The 17,110-nt window shown below is 46.3% G+C and overlaps 5 protein-coding genes across 5 annotated transcripts; 3 read left to right on the top strand and 2 right to left on the bottom strand.

The window, feature by feature from the left end:
• Positions 1-565: 565 nt before the first annotated feature.
• Positions 566-1,917, top strand: GGS22DRAFT_184296 (WD domain-containing protein; the record flags this gene model as incomplete). The annotated part of the gene is made up of 2 exons (XM_047964173.1): positions 566-793; positions 862-1,917. The coding sequence occupies 2 exons, from the start codon at positions 566-568 to the stop codon at positions 1,915-1,917; spliced, it is 1,284 nt and encodes a 427-aa protein (XP_047822551.1).
• Positions 1,918-7,887: 5,970 nt separating this feature from the next.
• On the top strand, positions 7,888-8,435 carry GGS22DRAFT_184294 (uncharacterized protein; the record flags this gene model as incomplete). The annotated part of the gene is made up of 2 exons (XM_047964172.1): positions 7,888-8,285; positions 8,339-8,435. 2 exons carry the CDS (start codon positions 7,888-7,890, stop codon positions 8,433-8,435), a joined length of 495 nt encoding a protein of 164 aa, XP_047822550.1.
• A 1,378-nt stretch (positions 8,436-9,813) lies between these two features.
• On the bottom strand, positions 9,814-11,209 carry GGS22DRAFT_196596 (uncharacterized protein; the record flags this gene model as incomplete). The annotated part of the gene is made up of 4 exons (XM_047965854.1): positions 9,814-10,133; positions 10,231-10,295; positions 10,361-10,935; positions 11,036-11,209. The coding sequence occupies 4 exons, from the start codon at positions 11,207-11,209 to the stop codon at positions 9,841-9,843; spliced, it is 1,107 nt and encodes a 368-aa protein (XP_047822549.1). The 3' UTR covers positions 9,814-9,840.
• A 1,615-nt stretch (positions 11,210-12,824) lies between these two features.
• GGS22DRAFT_152212 (major facilitator superfamily domain-containing protein) lies at positions 12,825-14,482 on the top strand. The gene has a single exon (XM_047959640.1). The coding sequence runs from the start codon at positions 12,843-12,845 to the stop codon at positions 14,235-14,237; it is 1,395 nt and encodes a 464-aa protein (XP_047822548.1). The 5' UTR covers positions 12,825-12,842; the 3' UTR covers positions 14,238-14,482.
• Positions 14,483-14,596: 114 nt separating this feature from the next.
• GGS22DRAFT_196590 (MFS general substrate transporter) lies at positions 14,597-16,359 on the bottom strand (the record flags this gene model as incomplete). Its single annotated transcript, XM_047965853.1, has 2 exons — positions 14,597-16,126; positions 16,315-16,359. The coding sequence occupies 2 exons, from the start codon at positions 16,357-16,359 to the stop codon at positions 14,612-14,614; spliced, it is 1,560 nt and encodes a 519-aa protein (XP_047822547.1). The 3' UTR covers positions 14,597-14,611.
• Positions 16,360-17,110: the final 751 nt, after the last annotated feature.

The following is a 17,110-nucleotide window of genomic DNA, read 5'->3' as shown; positions in this document are numbered from 1 at the left end:
GCGAAGTTACCTAATTAATAATACTCGCCTGGGTCTTTGATCGCTATGCTGGTAATACTTTGCTTCTAAGTAAGACATTTTTACCTGCGAATAGCATAACCCTTAAAGCACCATGAGAATAAGCTGTTCAAAGGGAGCAAACAAATGCCAAGTTAGAATCGAAGGGGTACGGCTAGTAGCACAAATCCACACCTATTTCAACCAATACGGCAGCACCTCTAACTCCACTCATTGTAGTACTTGCCGAAACCCCATTCCAAAAATGGAAGTAACACTCGACCCTGTGAGGGGTATATCTATCTAAGGACTAAACTCGAGCCTTTTCCACTAGGGCAAGACCTTATCAGTACAACCATAATCCATACATTTCCCATTACAAATCATGTACTTGCTAAGTACTGAGATAACTCGCGAGCTAAACGTCGGGAAAACGATTCCGGATTTGGCTGATTTCTCTAATTGTGGCTGGAGTGTCTAAACTCTCTTGCGACGACAATTGAGCTGATAACCCTGCCACTTTAACACCCGCTTTTCATTCCGCGATGATAATTCTTTGATCGTGTAGATGGCTCCCTTACCAAGTAGTGAGGCTAGTATATCTGAGAATAGTGCCGCTTTCGATATTATCCAGCATGGTCACAAAGACCTAGTCCAAGCCATAGCCTTCAACGGCTACGGCGACAGATGCGCCACCGGCAGTGTCGACGGAAAGATCCGCGTATTTAACCGACATCAAGATGGCGTCTGGCGATTATGTGATAACTGGAAGTCCCACGCGGGCGAAATATTAGAGGTTTGTCAGCTTCATCTCTAGAAATGGATACGGGGTAGTTTCACTTGGTTCTAACGAGGTTCATCCAGCTTCAATGGCTTCCGCCGACTATTTATCCCAATCTACTAGCTTCCCTTGGTATAGAGGGTCGCTTTAAACTGTGGGCCGAAGATCCCTCCGCTGCTCCAGGAAGGCGTTTCGGCGCAAGAGACGGGAATGGTAAGAATGTGTCAGACCTTGGATCCACCGGCCGCTATCCATATAGGTCCTTTTCAGTGAAGCACGACGAAACAACGCGGTGTACCTACGTTGCCCTCCTTGCTGCTGATGGTCATCTCACCGTATACGAAGGCGAAGAGCCCGAGACCTTGACAGAGTACGTCAAATTCGATGACTTCCAGGCCTTCGGTAAACCTAATCGAGGGGAGGAGACGTGCTTCAAGGTTCGCTTCGATCCGAATCCTGAGCCTTGCTACACTGCCTTAAGAGCAGGCGTACCGACGGACGCCCTAAGCCTGGTAGTATCGGGATTAACTTCGGTAAAAATCTACAGAACGCGTGACACCGTCACCAGTTCTTTCGGCGCTGCTACTAGGGGTAGGGAGTTTTATCTAGCCATCGAGATCAAAGAACACAACTACTTGATTCGGGATGTCGCCTGGGCTCCTGGAAATTACAGAGGCTATGATATGATCGCTACCGCTTGTCAAGACGGCATCTTACGGGTATTCCGAATCGATACCCCCTTCAACAAGGATGATGGCAAGTCCTGGTCCCTTGCAGACATCCTAGGTAACTCAAGAGCGGAGGACAATTCTGCCCCTAAAAGCAACCATCCTCGCAGACAGTCCCAAGTTCCTTCTGGCATACGAGCCGAGATCGACAAGTCCGGAACGCATGGAGAACGAACCTCGACTGACCTACCAGGACAGGTCCAACACACCGTTAAAGTCTTGTCTAAGCTCACCCACCGATCACCCATCTGGAGAGTTGGGTTTGATGATGACGGCCAAATCCTGGGAAGCGTTGGTGATGAGGGCAAGCTACTATGCTACCGACAACTACCTGACGGAACTTGGGCAAAAAGTTCGGAGCTAGGAATGATGAAGGCTCGAATGACTGCACCGCCCACGAATCTGAGCTGAATTATCTACGGACGACACTTCCTTGGTAGGAATCCGATTAAGGTCGTCACTTTATAAGGCATACTGCCCTTTTGATCTTGATCACGGAATACCGCATAGGTTTTACGATAAATCATTTCGACAAGATTGAGGTACATCTCCTTATAGTCCTACCAATACGACGCTGCCGCAATAGTCTGATTATCTACTACGCCACCCAAATTTGCACTACGAACGCGTTCGATTGATCTTACAATTTTATGTTGTCGTGATATTCAGAGCAGAATAAACATATTCATTCTCATCCACTTAAGGCCATATGTCTCCCCGCTTCACCCTAGCAAGCACATCGACTTCTCAGACCAGCAGCATCGAATACCTCTCCGATCTAGCGTTGGGTAAGCCTATCAGACAGTATGTGGGTAATATTGCCCAAGCAAAAGAGATACCTCCAGTACTTTTCGATCAGCGTGGAAATAACCTCCAATGGCACCTGTTGGGTCTAGTCAACAACCAATTTGGCAAATCAGTCGCTTCTCATATGTTATACACCTAAGCAGGTGCTTGTTAATTCATTATACAGCACAACCACCCAATCAATTTCACAGCAGGAGGTCATTGGTATGGCTGTATAGCTCCCTATCCACGACTTTCCAGCCATCGTGGAATGACCCCCAGTACTCTATCTGGCGGCATTTCCCCCAGCTTCAAACATACCAATCTAAGTCATCAAGATTAGTAGTATTCTGCTCAGCAGAAACGTTTTCCTCCTGAAAATACAAGCTAGAAATTATAAATAGGATCCATACAAGATGATATGAATATTAGAGTGGTTCAAGCATATTTCATATAATCACAAGGCCACGTAGAAGTCTCTGTATTACGAGTTCAACCATGTTGGCATACATTATGAGCAAATCGTGTATTTGCCATATTTCATCTTATCGTCTTGGTTTCCCCTTGCGTAACCCAGGTAGGTAATTGTTTAACAATTCATAGATGGAATACAATCTATTTCTTAGGAATTTGGACATTTGTTGTTTGATCTAACTAGGTGACTTGATGTTTGTAAATCTTTAAGTGTTTGATACATGCCCTCTAGGAATGAGTCATATTGGAGTTTGGAGTAGAAAAGGAAGATCTGTAAGAAACTATAAGAATAGGCACGGGTCCAGAAAAGGGAGAGGATAAAACCAAGTAAATCGAAAGAGGGAATAGGTAACTAGCCTAGTAACTATGACGGAAGTTTGTCCAGGAATAAATACATGGTACATAGCATGGAGATATATATCAACTTAAATTATCTTTAACTATAAGTTATAAATTATAGGTGCAATTTATCTCATTTATAATAATTTGAATATTTGAATACCTACCTAGGTATCAACAAATCAACACCATCTATTCGCAAATGCCTTCTGGCATCGGGTTTTAATAGGACACGTAGATCATAAACTCTACTCGGTATTCTACTAGTAACTACAAAACATATAATAATAAATGATAGTTTACCTACCTAGTAGGTACCTAGCTACGATAGGATAACGTCTAATTGAAATGGTCCTCTCCATAGTCTAGTAGGCACGATTATTTTAAGGGCGGAAAGGATTCCGAATTAAACGGTTCAATTATTTAGGTAGGTACCCATCTAGTACCTAACTAGGTAGATATCTAGTAGATGCCCGGCCACGTTTCTACTTAGACATTACATCATACCTAGTCCTTTATAACTTCTGTATTATTAGGTCGATGGGGGACCATGTAGGAATCATTTCTTGAGAGGTACCTAGAGTCGGGCACTGAATCGTAACTTAATTCAAGTCAAGAACCCTCAGAATACCCATTGTCCAATATGTCTCACTTGTATCATCGTAAACTGCCGCCGCAAAGAAGGACTTGTGTTCATGTTCAATCAACAGATTGAGCTCCCCGCCCTTGAAGCGTGTTATCTAGACATAGATATTATGCTGTCTCTAGATCCTGTAGGAGAGGAATCTTGCGATAACAGTCTTGAGTACGGGAAAGTACGGTTTAAAGCGGGTCTGGAGGTCGATGTATGATCATGGTCAAAACCAGAGACGCCTTACCCCTGTCTGCAGGTTGGAATATCCAGTCCTTCACTACCTAATAAGTGCTGCTGAGAACTTGGAAGATCTCACATACGTCCGGACACGGGACACTTTACTTCATCTTCCAATGACTGCGCTACCTACATACCCTCCTTATTACTAACTCGATTTTTCTTTTTTGATTTTGCATTTCGATCTTCCCATGTATCACAAAGCCTTCGTCCCCCGATCAATCGCCACCGTCGCAACTCATCACCACGCGTCTCTAGCATCTCCTACACGTATATTCGAAACTTAATATCGACGAATTTCAACATTGGCACAACGAGGATAACTTCGATCGTGTATGGAGAGCTACAGGGTCGACTACTACCACGAAACATACTTATTGAAACAAGTCGATCCCATCCCATCTCCCTAAAACTCTGCATACCTGAATACGGAAAAATAATATGTTATGTGACGCCATCAATGGTCGAAATGGATATCAACCTCTTCGAACGCTACAAACCTTCCATAGCAAAACTCTACTGATTGTCCCTAGGAAAGCAGAGATTGCCTTTCCGCGACAGCAAGGCTTTTGAGGTTAGAACTTCTCCGGATTACGCGAGCCTAGGTCAGTACTTCTAACCCTTGATTTCCATGACTTAAACGCTTACATACGGACATTTATGGCTGAAATACACAATACAGAAATGGCAAACCTCTCGAAATCGCACAGCATCGCGCTTGTCACTCCTATCCGTTCGATTTAAGAAAAAACATACATCCAAGAACCCCCTATCCATACCATACCAACTTCAATCGATGAAGCACCTAGAAAGAAGACAGCAACCCATAACGACAACCTACTACCAACGACTACTAGTTCGGAAGACGCGAATTCAAGTTAGAGCTACGATCATAAAAATACCGACCAAACTTCACAAAATTCGATCGAATTCTATAGACCTACTTATGCAGTTAGCAAGCCCTGTTTCTTCGCAGAAATGGCATCCAAGGTAGCCAACGAGGAAATATACCTAGGAACCAGCGGGAACTTCGCAGACATTCACCACGAACTCTTCGCGCCTCTAGGAGGAATCTTACGCCCCAGTTTGAAGGAAAGAGTTTGGCGATTTCTGGGTACGAATTATTCGCGCTTCTCCAACGAATAGAAAAATGGTTCATCCGTACAAGTACAAGAATTCAAGGTCTTTGCCAGTGTTACGGTTGCTGTGCTTTTACGTTCGAATTCAGATTATTCATAGGATGGATACAGCGTAGGTGATGTTCAGTAACCCCTGTGGACCTCCTAATGACGAATCGAGCAATGGATTAGACATCATAAAGCTCAGATGGACTAGAGCAAATTTTAAGGGGTACTAACAGTAATTTCAATACCTATTCTAGTAGAAATGTAGATGGTATGTACCTTAACACGTAGCCCTTCGGTAGGTATTCTCGTGGCGACGGACAGCTCTAGATCTACCAACTTAGGTATCTATTAGGAATCTAGTTGAAATCACTTTAGCTCGCGGCTGAAAATGGCGCTCGGTAACAATGTGCGGGTTTATGAAGCTGGAAATATAGAGGACTTTGCTCTTCTAATAAGATACATGGCAGTCAGCCGGTCTGCTAGAGACTCGTTGCTCCTGTTTGGGCCCCCTGTCGCATCGCGGTGGGTGTCACCACGAAAAAATCAGCGTTCCTTACCTACCGTAGGCAGGCACACACAACCTCTCTGTATTTATACGGAACACCCGTACGTAGTGATTGATCTAAGTACCGGAATACGACTTCGATTCTCCCCCCTGTTCTAAATATGCTGCCCAAGCTTCCACCTACCTACTAGTTTTAACCACACCTTCCAAAATGTACATATTCTCCTTCAACAAAAAGTCTCGCCACACACAATTTTTACACATCGTTCCACATTTCATACGACAATCCAACCTACAAATACCGCTACTAGGCATAACAGCACCAACTAACCTTTAAAGGAGCCCAATCACACCACGTGCAGTATACTCGGAGAACAAGAATTTTCAAATCATGGTTGTTCATGGCAGCCGCACAATGTGGTTCGACGAAGGTTCAAGACGATCATACCCCGACGGCTGATATCAAGGCACAGATCAACCTCGTCGCAGGGTCAGAAGATAAGAGATATGTGTTACCCAAGCACGTTTGTCAAGCCCTTGTTGAAACAACCGACACGAGAAAGCAATCTGTTCAAGTATTTGAGACAACCAAACTGATGAGGAAAAAATCGGTCAATTATCACAACCACTTCATTTCAATCCTTGAACATGCTGTTGCCATATTATTAAAGGACGATCAGAACACTTGGTACGAGTCTACTATTTCCAAACTTCTAATATACCTACCAAACTAGTAACAAAATTTCTTTTTACGTACCTACTAACTTACATGATTAGTTCAACATTGGCTACAACACCAAACCTACCGGCCAACTCACCTAACACATCTAATAGCGATTTAGATGATAGATGGACGGTGGTCAAATATAAAAAGTCCAGAGCCAAACGCGAATAAGTATTAACTTTACACACCTACCTTGCCGTTGCCATTTTATAAACCACAACTCATAAACTCCCGTGTGCTAATTTATATTAATTCACCTAGAAAACAATAGAAGACGATACCGAGACCTTCAAAGCAACCTACTACCCAGGCAATTGTCCGAAGCCGCCTTCCCACGAAATTCGAAAGATACGCGACCAAATCCCTACGGCCTTAGACCTTCTGGGTCACGCAGACATTATTTTACCGAAACACCACTCTGTGGTGTAGACGCAGGACCCAGAATGCTTCATGTCCGATAATATTCATACGGCCCTGTATAATGCAGTCAAGGAAAGAAAAGAATGGGCGAAGCTCTTCCAAGCGGCGAATATATCAACATAAATGTCAACAAAACCGCACAAACGCTTCATCGCCATCCTAGAACGGGCTATTACTGTTCTTCGAAGATCTCAATACAAATCTCTCGATCTGGACAATGATCGCTACCTACCTACCTACTAGGTATACATGGATAATAATACCCAGTGCTATTCTTGAGAATGGAACCATCTTTACCCGTACTGATCATATCCAGAGCTTCCCCCTCTCCGGGTTAGAAAACTCGGGGACAGTTGTTGTAGCATCCATGTAATTGAACTCGAATCCGCAGCACCGCGTAGGGTGTTGGGTGTTCTATACAATACCTAGGGACACGGGTAGTGTTGTAGCTTATTGTTACTACTGCCCTCGAAGTAAGTGTATGTGGGTGTCCATCCCTATTGGTGAAGACCCCATAGACACACGAGTAATAGTTCTGCCAGTTTATTACGAGATTATGTTGGAGACGCCGTGTCCTCTGCCCTTTGAAGATCGCAGGATTACGACTTTCGGGTACCAGAAACACGATGTAAAGGCGAGTGATCTTGAAAAGGTTGAAGAATATCTTAGGTATACAAAGATTTTAAATATATATTTCGCTTGAAAGCTAGTCTGAGTACCTACTAGCTAAGAGTCGATGAGGAAAATATTTTCAAATCTTTTTCATTGCTACTTCCACCAACTAGAAATATCAATTTCTCCTGGAAATTTAAAAGGAGTTAAGAAGGATATCCGAATGATAGTAGAAATATGATCGGTTTTCCTACATATAAGGAATACTTAATCACTTATATCCTATATATGCATTTAGAAATCGACTCGGAAATCATGCACAACCGTACATATTTTCTGCCGAATCTGGGTAGCTGAGCTTCCACACCACATTGTCCACCTGCGAAATACAGCAAATACCTACCCAAGCAGTTACATAAAAAACTTCACCTATTTCAAACTTTTTTCTTTCTCGACTTTTACTTTACCACAGACGCTTCCACACAACCACGTCGTCACACTCTTGTGCTTATCTATCAATACCATGTCATCGACGCCTATTCAAGAGGCCAGACACCAGCACACAAGCCTAAAGCGTGATACCGCGAAATTCAAGCATTGGCTCGAAAGAGCTGCCTTGTCCTGTGGTTGGAAGCCAAACGCGACTGGGAAAATCACAACCAGGGACATCGCAGCACAAATCGACATAGTTTCAAGCTGTCGAGATGAAATATGCACAATTCCTGAGGACATACAAACTGCTCTCCATAAAGCTATCGATGGGCGAAAAGTATGCAACGAATTCTTTCACTCAAGTAACCTATCGACGCAGAAGTCTACGGCATCTCATAAGCACTTCATCACAATACTTGAGCATGCTTATACTGTTTTATCGAGACATAAGTCTGAACTTCTAGAGTGTGATGAAAATAGATCTGAGAGGTATGGATACAGTAGCACCTTTTATTTATTTTCTACATGCTAATCTTGATCAGCACCACAAACGACCTCTCCACGACTTCACAACCAGAGCCCATCAACCATTCCGAGCAGGAATGGCACCTTGTCCAACGCAAGAGGCGTAGGTCATAGCAAACACGAGATCTTATCATCCCGATTAATCGCCACATAAGGACATACAACTCCATACACCTGGCCCCGACTGGGTCATGCCTACTAGGTAGAGTCTTGGGTATTCTTGAGAATATTCCACGAGGACTATCTACTTAATAGAAACCCGAAAGTCCCAGTGAAACAAGAACAACATATATTGTGATTAACCCTAGTTATACATGCCTATTGAAGCAATTACCTAGTAGTCACGACGAAGACAAGCCCGGAACATCCATCCCCCTTTGTTGGAAAACAGTAGGTTGTAGCTTCCAGTTGAACTCGAATGCACCCCGGTAGGTACCTAGGTACGTATTGTAAGTGGTAATACTCACTATCCTTAGACCGGGGTGCGCTATAAATTATAGATTATAGCGCTGTAGCTTATCCCAACTACCCCTAAAGGTAAGCGGGTCCACTTTATAAGCGGACTCGACGAAATATCAGGTACTTTGTACCTGCCAGGATCCGGTGAAGACTTTACATAAAGACACGTAAAATCCAGTAACTTAAGGCCTATATCATTCGCAAGCCCTAAACTAGACTAATATATTAATACTCATAGTAAAATAATTAAATTTTATTTTATTTTTTCGAATTTCGTTAGGTAATTACCTAAAATGTGAGAAATCTGACGTTTTCATTGGCTCGTGGCGTGCCCCTATTTGAGATGATCGTGGCTATCAGGTATAGGTACCTAGGTACCTGGTACCCCCAACCTACAATGATGCCTAGCGGTCTTCACCACCTACGATCACTAACTTTCTGTCTAATACACTCCTTCCTCTTAATACTTTCTTATCACATGTACTAGATCAGGCTTCTTTCAAGTCAAGTACCTACTAGGTACCTAGGTACTTTATTCAGATGTTTTCTTTCTACCATCTTGGTCATCTTTTTAGATCTATTCTTTACGCATGAAGCTATCACTGACCTCGTTGTTGCCATTTCTACTCCATAAAACTAAAAGTCTCTAGTTAATACTAGATACTTAAATACTTGCCTATTTCGAAAGTAAGCTCCTGGGACATTATCGTGAAGTGCCATACAAGGTGATTCAATAAGTTCCCTCATGACAGTTCCAATACCTCTTAGGTAGGTACTTAGGTACCCAGGTAGTTACCTAGTAGGTACCTAGGTAACCCAGATTCGTTTAATCACCGAACCGCAACTACCTTGACTTAGACATTACACTGAACAGGATCCCAGTCTAAACCGAAACCGAAGACAAGAAAGCCAATCCGAGATTCTGGATGTTTACCATGTTATCCATTCCTGTTTAAAAATGTCCTTGATCTTTACATAACTTTCGGTCCGCATTAGTACCTATTATCCACCATATAAATCCCAACATGTCTAATAGAATGAGGAAAGCTTTCGTCGCCAGCTAAGTTATTCGGCCACTTTCTCCTCTCGACCCTAACTTCCTCGAGCCACTCGTGGCAGAAGAAACGCCGGCACTTCCGCTCATTGTTTCCATTCTAATCATACCAGCCTCGACATTTGCCGTTCTGTTATCTCTACGTAGAACAGATCGAAAATATCTACGACCTGTTGCAGCACCATTACCACGGTTCCAAGCTAGGTTACAAACAAGAGTGCGTAGGACCGGAATGGAGGCAGCGATTATGGTAGTTGCGATTTCCGCTACGTTGCGGACTATCAACTTAGAACCCTGGTCTGCAGTCACAATCGTGTGAATCGGCCGTCAATGAATTTCTCTTCCCTCACGATAGCTTTATTGACAAAGGAACCTTCATAGAGGGCGAGTACTCACAATTGAAATCACGTTCGTCAATGGCGGTTAATTCGATCGTCTTGAAAATTGCCGCGCCGCCAGCACTATTGTATGTCAGATCTCCTGTCCACGACATGCTCTAGGATGTTTTCAAATTAACGATACTTACAATAGTCCCATGCTCATGGCAATACCAACGCCTATCTTTTCTTTGAAGTCTATCCGCAATTTCATCACGATACTCCAGGACAGGAGAACGAGAACCAAATCCGCGAAGCCGGAATACGCTAAAACGGCACTTAGAAACCGCGTCTTGCGGATATTGCTATTTGCCAAGGGACAACTAGCTCCAACACGCATGAAATGGGAAGACGTACCGTTGAAAAATATACCCGTTGGCATGATGATCTCCGGTGGCCAGCACTCTCCTTCAGGGGTATGCTTCCATAATTTTTCAATAGGTCGGCAAGAAGCCCAGGTCAACACAGCAGACATGTGCAAGAACACGTTCATGGAGACTATGATAGACCAGATCAAGATACGCATGCGTGACGTCGCAAGTCGAAGCAGCGAGATTGCGAACGAAGTTTTACTCCACGCTGAGCTGATCGTGTACAGAGAACCCACGACGACGCTACGTAATCCGAGATCGCTAAGAACTTCCGGGTTGATGTCTCTATCGTGTTTTCCGAAGCCATCGGTTATACTGATGCTGACGAGAATGCACGAAATGACGAGGAGTACCTGGGGAGAAAAAAGAGTAAGCTCAGTGACCGGATTGAGTGCCTATCCAAAATACTATTTTCGCAATCAATGCACGCACTCATACCCCCATCCAACTCACCCAGGATGCCACCAGGAACCAATCGTCACTCCAAATGTGACTATGTCTCCTGTATTTACAGATCATACGGAGGCCGAGGAAAGCTGTTGCGACGGCAGTGAAAGCCCATATAATATTGTTCGTCTGTGGCCCATTATTTGGCACGTCCGGATATCCGCGTCGTGCCCCGTTCATAACGCCGGTAGTGAGATATGAGATTATACCATAAATCTCTTCGGAAGACGTGTATATTTCCCTGGAAGAAGATCCGGGGTAAATAGTATATCAATACATCTAGTCGTCAAGTATATATCCCTACTTGATTTACCGAGATTCTGGGCATTTACCTCAAAGCAGGTAGTTTTTCGCCTAAATTTGGTTCGAGCCCTACTTCAGTTCCAATACGGAGCCGCTACAGTCACTATGCTGTGACAACTTGGTATCTACATAGGCTACTAGCCATGATGGGTACGGCGACTGGGTATTTCCATGCAATCAAAAGAAAAGGGAGGGAGAACAGAGCAAGCAATCCTGGGATTTCACCTAACTTACACTGATCGGATACAAACATCGTGACTTTTCCGAGCTAGCAGTTTATGCTGAAAGCCCACGATATATCATCACATCCCGAAACAGTCTCCGACGTCGACAGTGCCGAAACTCCGAGCGCAAACACTTGTGTATGCGTGACCGCGTTACTCCAGCACATTTTCCCTCGCATATATGGAGAATGGAGTCCACTACCACGCGGTGGAGAAAAAGGACCTTCCCGTTCCGTCAAATATCTCTAAAATTCGGACTAGTCTACTATTCACATCTAGACCCGAAAAGATATACCTTTCGTCGATCCCGTCCCGACAATCTGGTTGAGAAACGGGGTTACGGTTGACCCGGGCAGATAAGCTGGACTCGGGCGAGAAGGGGCCCGGCCGTACACGGAGCTATCCCCAGCAAACTCGAAATATGTGGAAATTCGCTCATTCACCATCTTGGCGTGACAATTGGCCAATTCGTTTTTCCCCTCCAAGCAAGGTCTCCGAATAAACTCACACAGGGATCTTGCAATTCCAAAAACGGAAATCGTCCCAATACGTCTCATCGCGCATTCTTATTGGTCCTAGCTCCGAAATCCAGACCCGTCTCCCACGTGGACCCCTTGACGTCAACACTCCAACATGATTTCGTACACATATCTTCCCCATTCCCCAATATTCTAGGACGCACGGCAGGATTTGGGGGCAATGCGAACATGGGGTTGAACTCGCCCAACAGGTTTGCGGGGGCATGGAAACTTCGTAGAGACCAAGCTTATCAGATTGTCACCGTCAAACAATCGAGTATTAGTGTAGGACCACCTTGAACGACTAGTGAACGCGTGATGTCTCTCGCCCAGCACGTCACCGCAAACGAAGGTATCGATCGCGTGCCCCCAGAGGACGAGGAAGACGGAACAGAGGAGATCCTATGGCGAACCCTCAGCTACGATGTCTTTCCACCAGGCGACGGCGCCGCCACTATCGTCTCTCCTGAGGCTGCCCTGCCTAACACCGCAGCCTACAAGGTTTCGGCTACCAAGAGAGCTGGTAAGAAACCCAGACACTATACACGGCCATAAGCGCACGACCATATCCCCATAACGAAGACAATAGCTAAACCATCACCAGCCCAGGTCGGATTCGCAATAATCGCCTGCTGGTTCGCCGCAGGCATAGTCTACGGCTTCGCCTCACTAAAGCCCATCCTAATCGCCGAAGGCGTATACAGCTCCGCCTGCCCCCCCTCGTCCCCCTCCACGACCCCCACCCAACACCCCTGCCCAGCCCAAGACATGCGTCTAAACCTGTTCTTCATCGCCGCCTCCATCGCAACCAACACCTCCTCCCTCCTCGCCGGGTGGTCTCTCGACCGCTACGGGCGTCGCCTGTGCTACCTCATCTCCGGGCTGTTCATGATCACCGGATGTATCCTCATGGGTCTCGCCTTCCAAATCCCCGAATTCGACGGGTACATCATCGCCAACATCCTTCTCAGCCTCGGCGGAACCTTCCTCTTCGTACCCAGCTTCCAGCTCGCGAACGCGTTCCCGAAGTACTCCGGCATCATAGTCGCGGTGATCACCGGCGCTTTCGACGGGTCCGCCGCTATCTTCCTGTTCTACCGGCTCGCGTGGGAAGCTTCAGGTCGCACGTTCGCGCCCGCGCGGTTCTTTTTCGGGTACGCTGTTGTAGGCGTATTATTGCTTGTAGGGGAGATAGCGCTTATGCCCCCGCGCGCATACCATTCCACCCCGGAGCTAGAGCGGAAGATCGAGAAAGTCCTGGACGCGACGCGGGACGTGCACGATTCAGACGAGGAGCTGCGCAGTCCGCTGGCGATACGACGCGTTCGCAGCGCGCGCGCGGAGCGGCGGCTCTCGAAGCTGGAGCAGATTGAGGAACTCGTCGGGTCTGAGGCGCAGCGGGAGGACCGGGTGCAGGTGGAGGAGGAACGGCACGCGGCGAGTGGGATCTGGGGTGTGCTGCATGGGGTGCCGGCGCACCGACAGATGCTGACGCCGTGGTTTGTGTTGCTGCTGCTGCTTACGGTGCTGCAGATGTTGCGGATGAATTACTTCATAGCGACTGTGCGGTCGCAGTACCGGTACCTGCTACACTCGGACATGTTGGCCGAGGATATAAATCACTTCTTCGACGTTGCGTTGCCCGTGGGCGGTGTTTTCGCTACGCCGTTTATCGGGCTACTTCTTAATAACCTGAGCGTGGCTACTGCGAGCGCTGTGATAACGCTGTTTATAGTGCTGATCGGTGTGCTGAACTGCTTGCCGCAGCTATGGGCCGGGTACGCGACAGTGGTGGCGTTCGTGCTGTTCCGGCCGCTGTACTATAGCGCCGTGAGCGATTTCACAACCAAGATCTTCGGTTTTGCGACCTTTGGCCGGATCTACGGTACCATAACTTGTCTATCAGGTCTGGTCAACTTCGTCCAATCTGGGCTTGACGCGTTGACCCATGGTCCGCTGGAAGACGACCCAACGCTAATCAATGCTGTGATGGCAGTGGGTGGAACAATTCTTGGCCTGGCGCTGACTGTGTATGTCATTATCCAGGGCCGGCTATTCCGTGCGAAGCTACAGAAGAATGAAGCCGCTGAAAGGGTTCAAGAGCGGCTCGGCTTGATCCGAGAGGAGAGGGAGGCGGAGGCAAGATACGGTACTATCCCATGATGAGAAAATGGTCGAGAAAATGAGTCTGGTTTTGTATAAGAGGGGAGAGATTTGTTGAGATATATGTGTGCGCGCGTAGGTGGTTTAGGCCAAGACAAAAGCAAATGTTAGGGTACATGCGGAGAAAGGAAAACTCCGGGTATCGTGAGGCTTGGTTGGGAATCATAGCAGTCTCTTGACAACAACACGATGCTTAATCGACATCGTTCAAACAATGTGGCATGAAGCTTTATTTTATTCATAAGTGAATATTAGGTATTTAGGAAATTTTACGCCTCATTTGCATTTCAATCCAGGTTGCGATATATTACCCCTTTTTCCGCCCGTGAGTTATACACATAGATACACGAAATTATTACGTACAGGTAAGCGCCTCAGAGTCTTACTGGGTATCTCTCCCTTAGTCTTGCGCCGAATTTGAAGATAATGATGGGAATAGGAATCATAGCCAGCCCGACAAAGCCAAGCACCGAGCTTCCCCACCCGACCCCGAGATTACCGAATAGCGCCGGTCCGCATATGGGCAGAAACGCGGCGATCACGCTACGCAAGACAGTGAAAGCGGCAATTCCAGACGCGGCATACGAAGGGTAGGCGTCGATAATGTAAGCTTGGGTAGGCATGAAGACGCCAATTACACCAAATCCAAGCGGGAACAGGCCCATGATCGGTATAATCCAGTGGGTCTTCGCCTGAGCTGACCATCCGTACCAGAAAAAGGCAAGCGGACAGAGAAAAGAGTACCATATCATGATTGTTAACCGAAATTCCGGGTTGAATGCGCCGCCATTCGCATTTGTCAGACGCACCACTGTCCTATCCGACAACATAGAGAAAGCCCAGAGACCGGCCATATAGCCAAGGCCGATGGAAATAAAGACTAAGCCAGAAACACCAGTACCCCAGCCATACCGTGTCTCGAAGGTTGGAGGAATGGAGTTGTACATCAAATAGACGGATCCGTAGATGAAGGAGACGTATAAAGATTGAATGAGAATCATAGGTGCGAAAATAAGCATCTTCAGCGGCCGCAACATGCCGATAGTGAGGATACTGAGCTGAGACACCTTTCGCGATTCATTGGCTTCGTAGCATGTCCTCAGATCTGTTCGATCCAACTCCCTGCCTAATATTTTCGCCTTTCGTTGCATGAGAACCTTATGGTTCGTTTCGGGCAGGAAGATAGCCAGGATCACGGTGATGACAGCTGAAGGGGCCAGAACAACCCAGAATGACCAACGCCAGCCGATAGAACCAGCGATGAAGGCCCCTATCAAAGGGCCTACCGTCGGACCAACGAGAGGACCCAATGCCCATATCGAGAGAGCTACGCCGCGCTTCTCAATAGGAAAAAGATCGCCGATGATAGCACCTCCCAAGGTCATGCAACCGCTACCACCAATACCAGCCGCGAACCGAAATGCCACGAGGAAACCGAGGCTTGGAGATAGGGCACATCCTATGTGCCATACGCAGAAGAATATGTTGGAAAAGGTGAGTATGCCTGCGCGGCCGAATATCTCAGAAAGAGGCGCTAAAAATAAGGGGCCTGTGGCGTAGCCGAGGAGATAAATGCTGACTGGGAATGGACCCACAGGCGGATTTGTGTTGTGAAAATCGTGGTTGATATATGATATGGCAGGAGCTAGGACTGAAGATGAGAAGGGAGACATGAAGGTGATTGCGGCTAGAGACCAAACGATCACCCATTTCCGAGCCGCGGAGAAATTCAAGGGCATCGTAGGGTCATCTTGACTATCCCATCCAACGACGGCGTTATCAAGATCGGAAAGCGGAAGGATTGTAGCTGGGATTCCATCCGCTTTCCTAGTAGACGGTCTTTCGTTTATCTCTTCTGCCTCTCTCGCCAGAGCGCTCGTAGAGCGGACCTGTTTCATTTGCTCTCTGTCTAGGATGAGTCTTCCAGTGGAATAAACTGACTGTATTTGGTCTCGGTCTAGGATAAAAGAAAAGCGGACGACATCCAATGAAGGTCGCACCGAACTTTTCGGTCGACCCGAATTAACAGGTGTATCTGCTTTTTCTTCCTCGTCGACTCTCGAGGTCCGGCTACTACCGTCTGTTCCATTCCTAGGGTTGGGTGAATCGCCGCGTCCTTCATCTGGTCTGTAACTATGGATAATTAGGTCTGCTTCACTTCCGGACTTTGGTGAACGACTTTGATTTTCATCTTGTTTTGGAGTCTCGGTTGATTTTATAGTACGGTTCCCACCATTCTGACCATCTTCAGCCTTTGATGAGTCAGATTTTCTCTCGTTCGAGGCTGAAGGTGACCCGGTATTGTTCCCCGAGCCGTTTTCGATATCCCTTGCCATGGCAGCAGGAGTTGACCTATTGTTAGTGGCGCGCCGTAGGTTAGGTAGGGAAACAAGCCAATTCAACCAAAGCATTATAGCTATTAAGTAGACACATTATTACTTAAGGATTTAGTTTAGGGAGTAAGAAGGACATGAGATTAAGATAAGAAGGAACGGCTTGGGGTTATGGTGCCGTCTTGAGACATAACTAGGTTATCATCTGAGAGTCTTGAGTCTATGTGAAAAGCTTCTCGGAACCCCAAAGTTGCTAACATGAGGGATCGGGACGGCATTCTAAATGATGCCTTTCCCCGACCTCTACTTGCTGACTATTCCAATAGCTATAAGATTGCCAGAGGAGAACAATCCTGGGACACTTACTAGACCCAAGGAGCTGACCTCATTTGTGTGTGAGCTGTTCAGTTGCTTTCGTCAAGGAATCTAGTCTCCTTGAATTGAGAACACTAATGCAATTCTCGGGGATTCCGTAGGTTGAGTTAGAGTTCACAAATGAGAGTCCGGATTCTAGCACATCACCTTGTCTTGCTGTTTGCA

Source organism: Annulohypoxylon maeteangense (assembly GCF_022496945.1).
Source record: "Annulohypoxylon maeteangense strain CBS 123835 unplaced genomic scaffold GGS22scaffold_2, whole genome shotgun sequence".
Taxonomy (NCBI): Eukaryota; Fungi; Ascomycota; class Sordariomycetes; order Xylariales; family Hypoxylaceae; genus Annulohypoxylon; species Annulohypoxylon maeteangense.
Note: the sequence above shows the minus strand (reverse complement) of the source record. Positions and strands in the feature narration are given on the sequence as shown.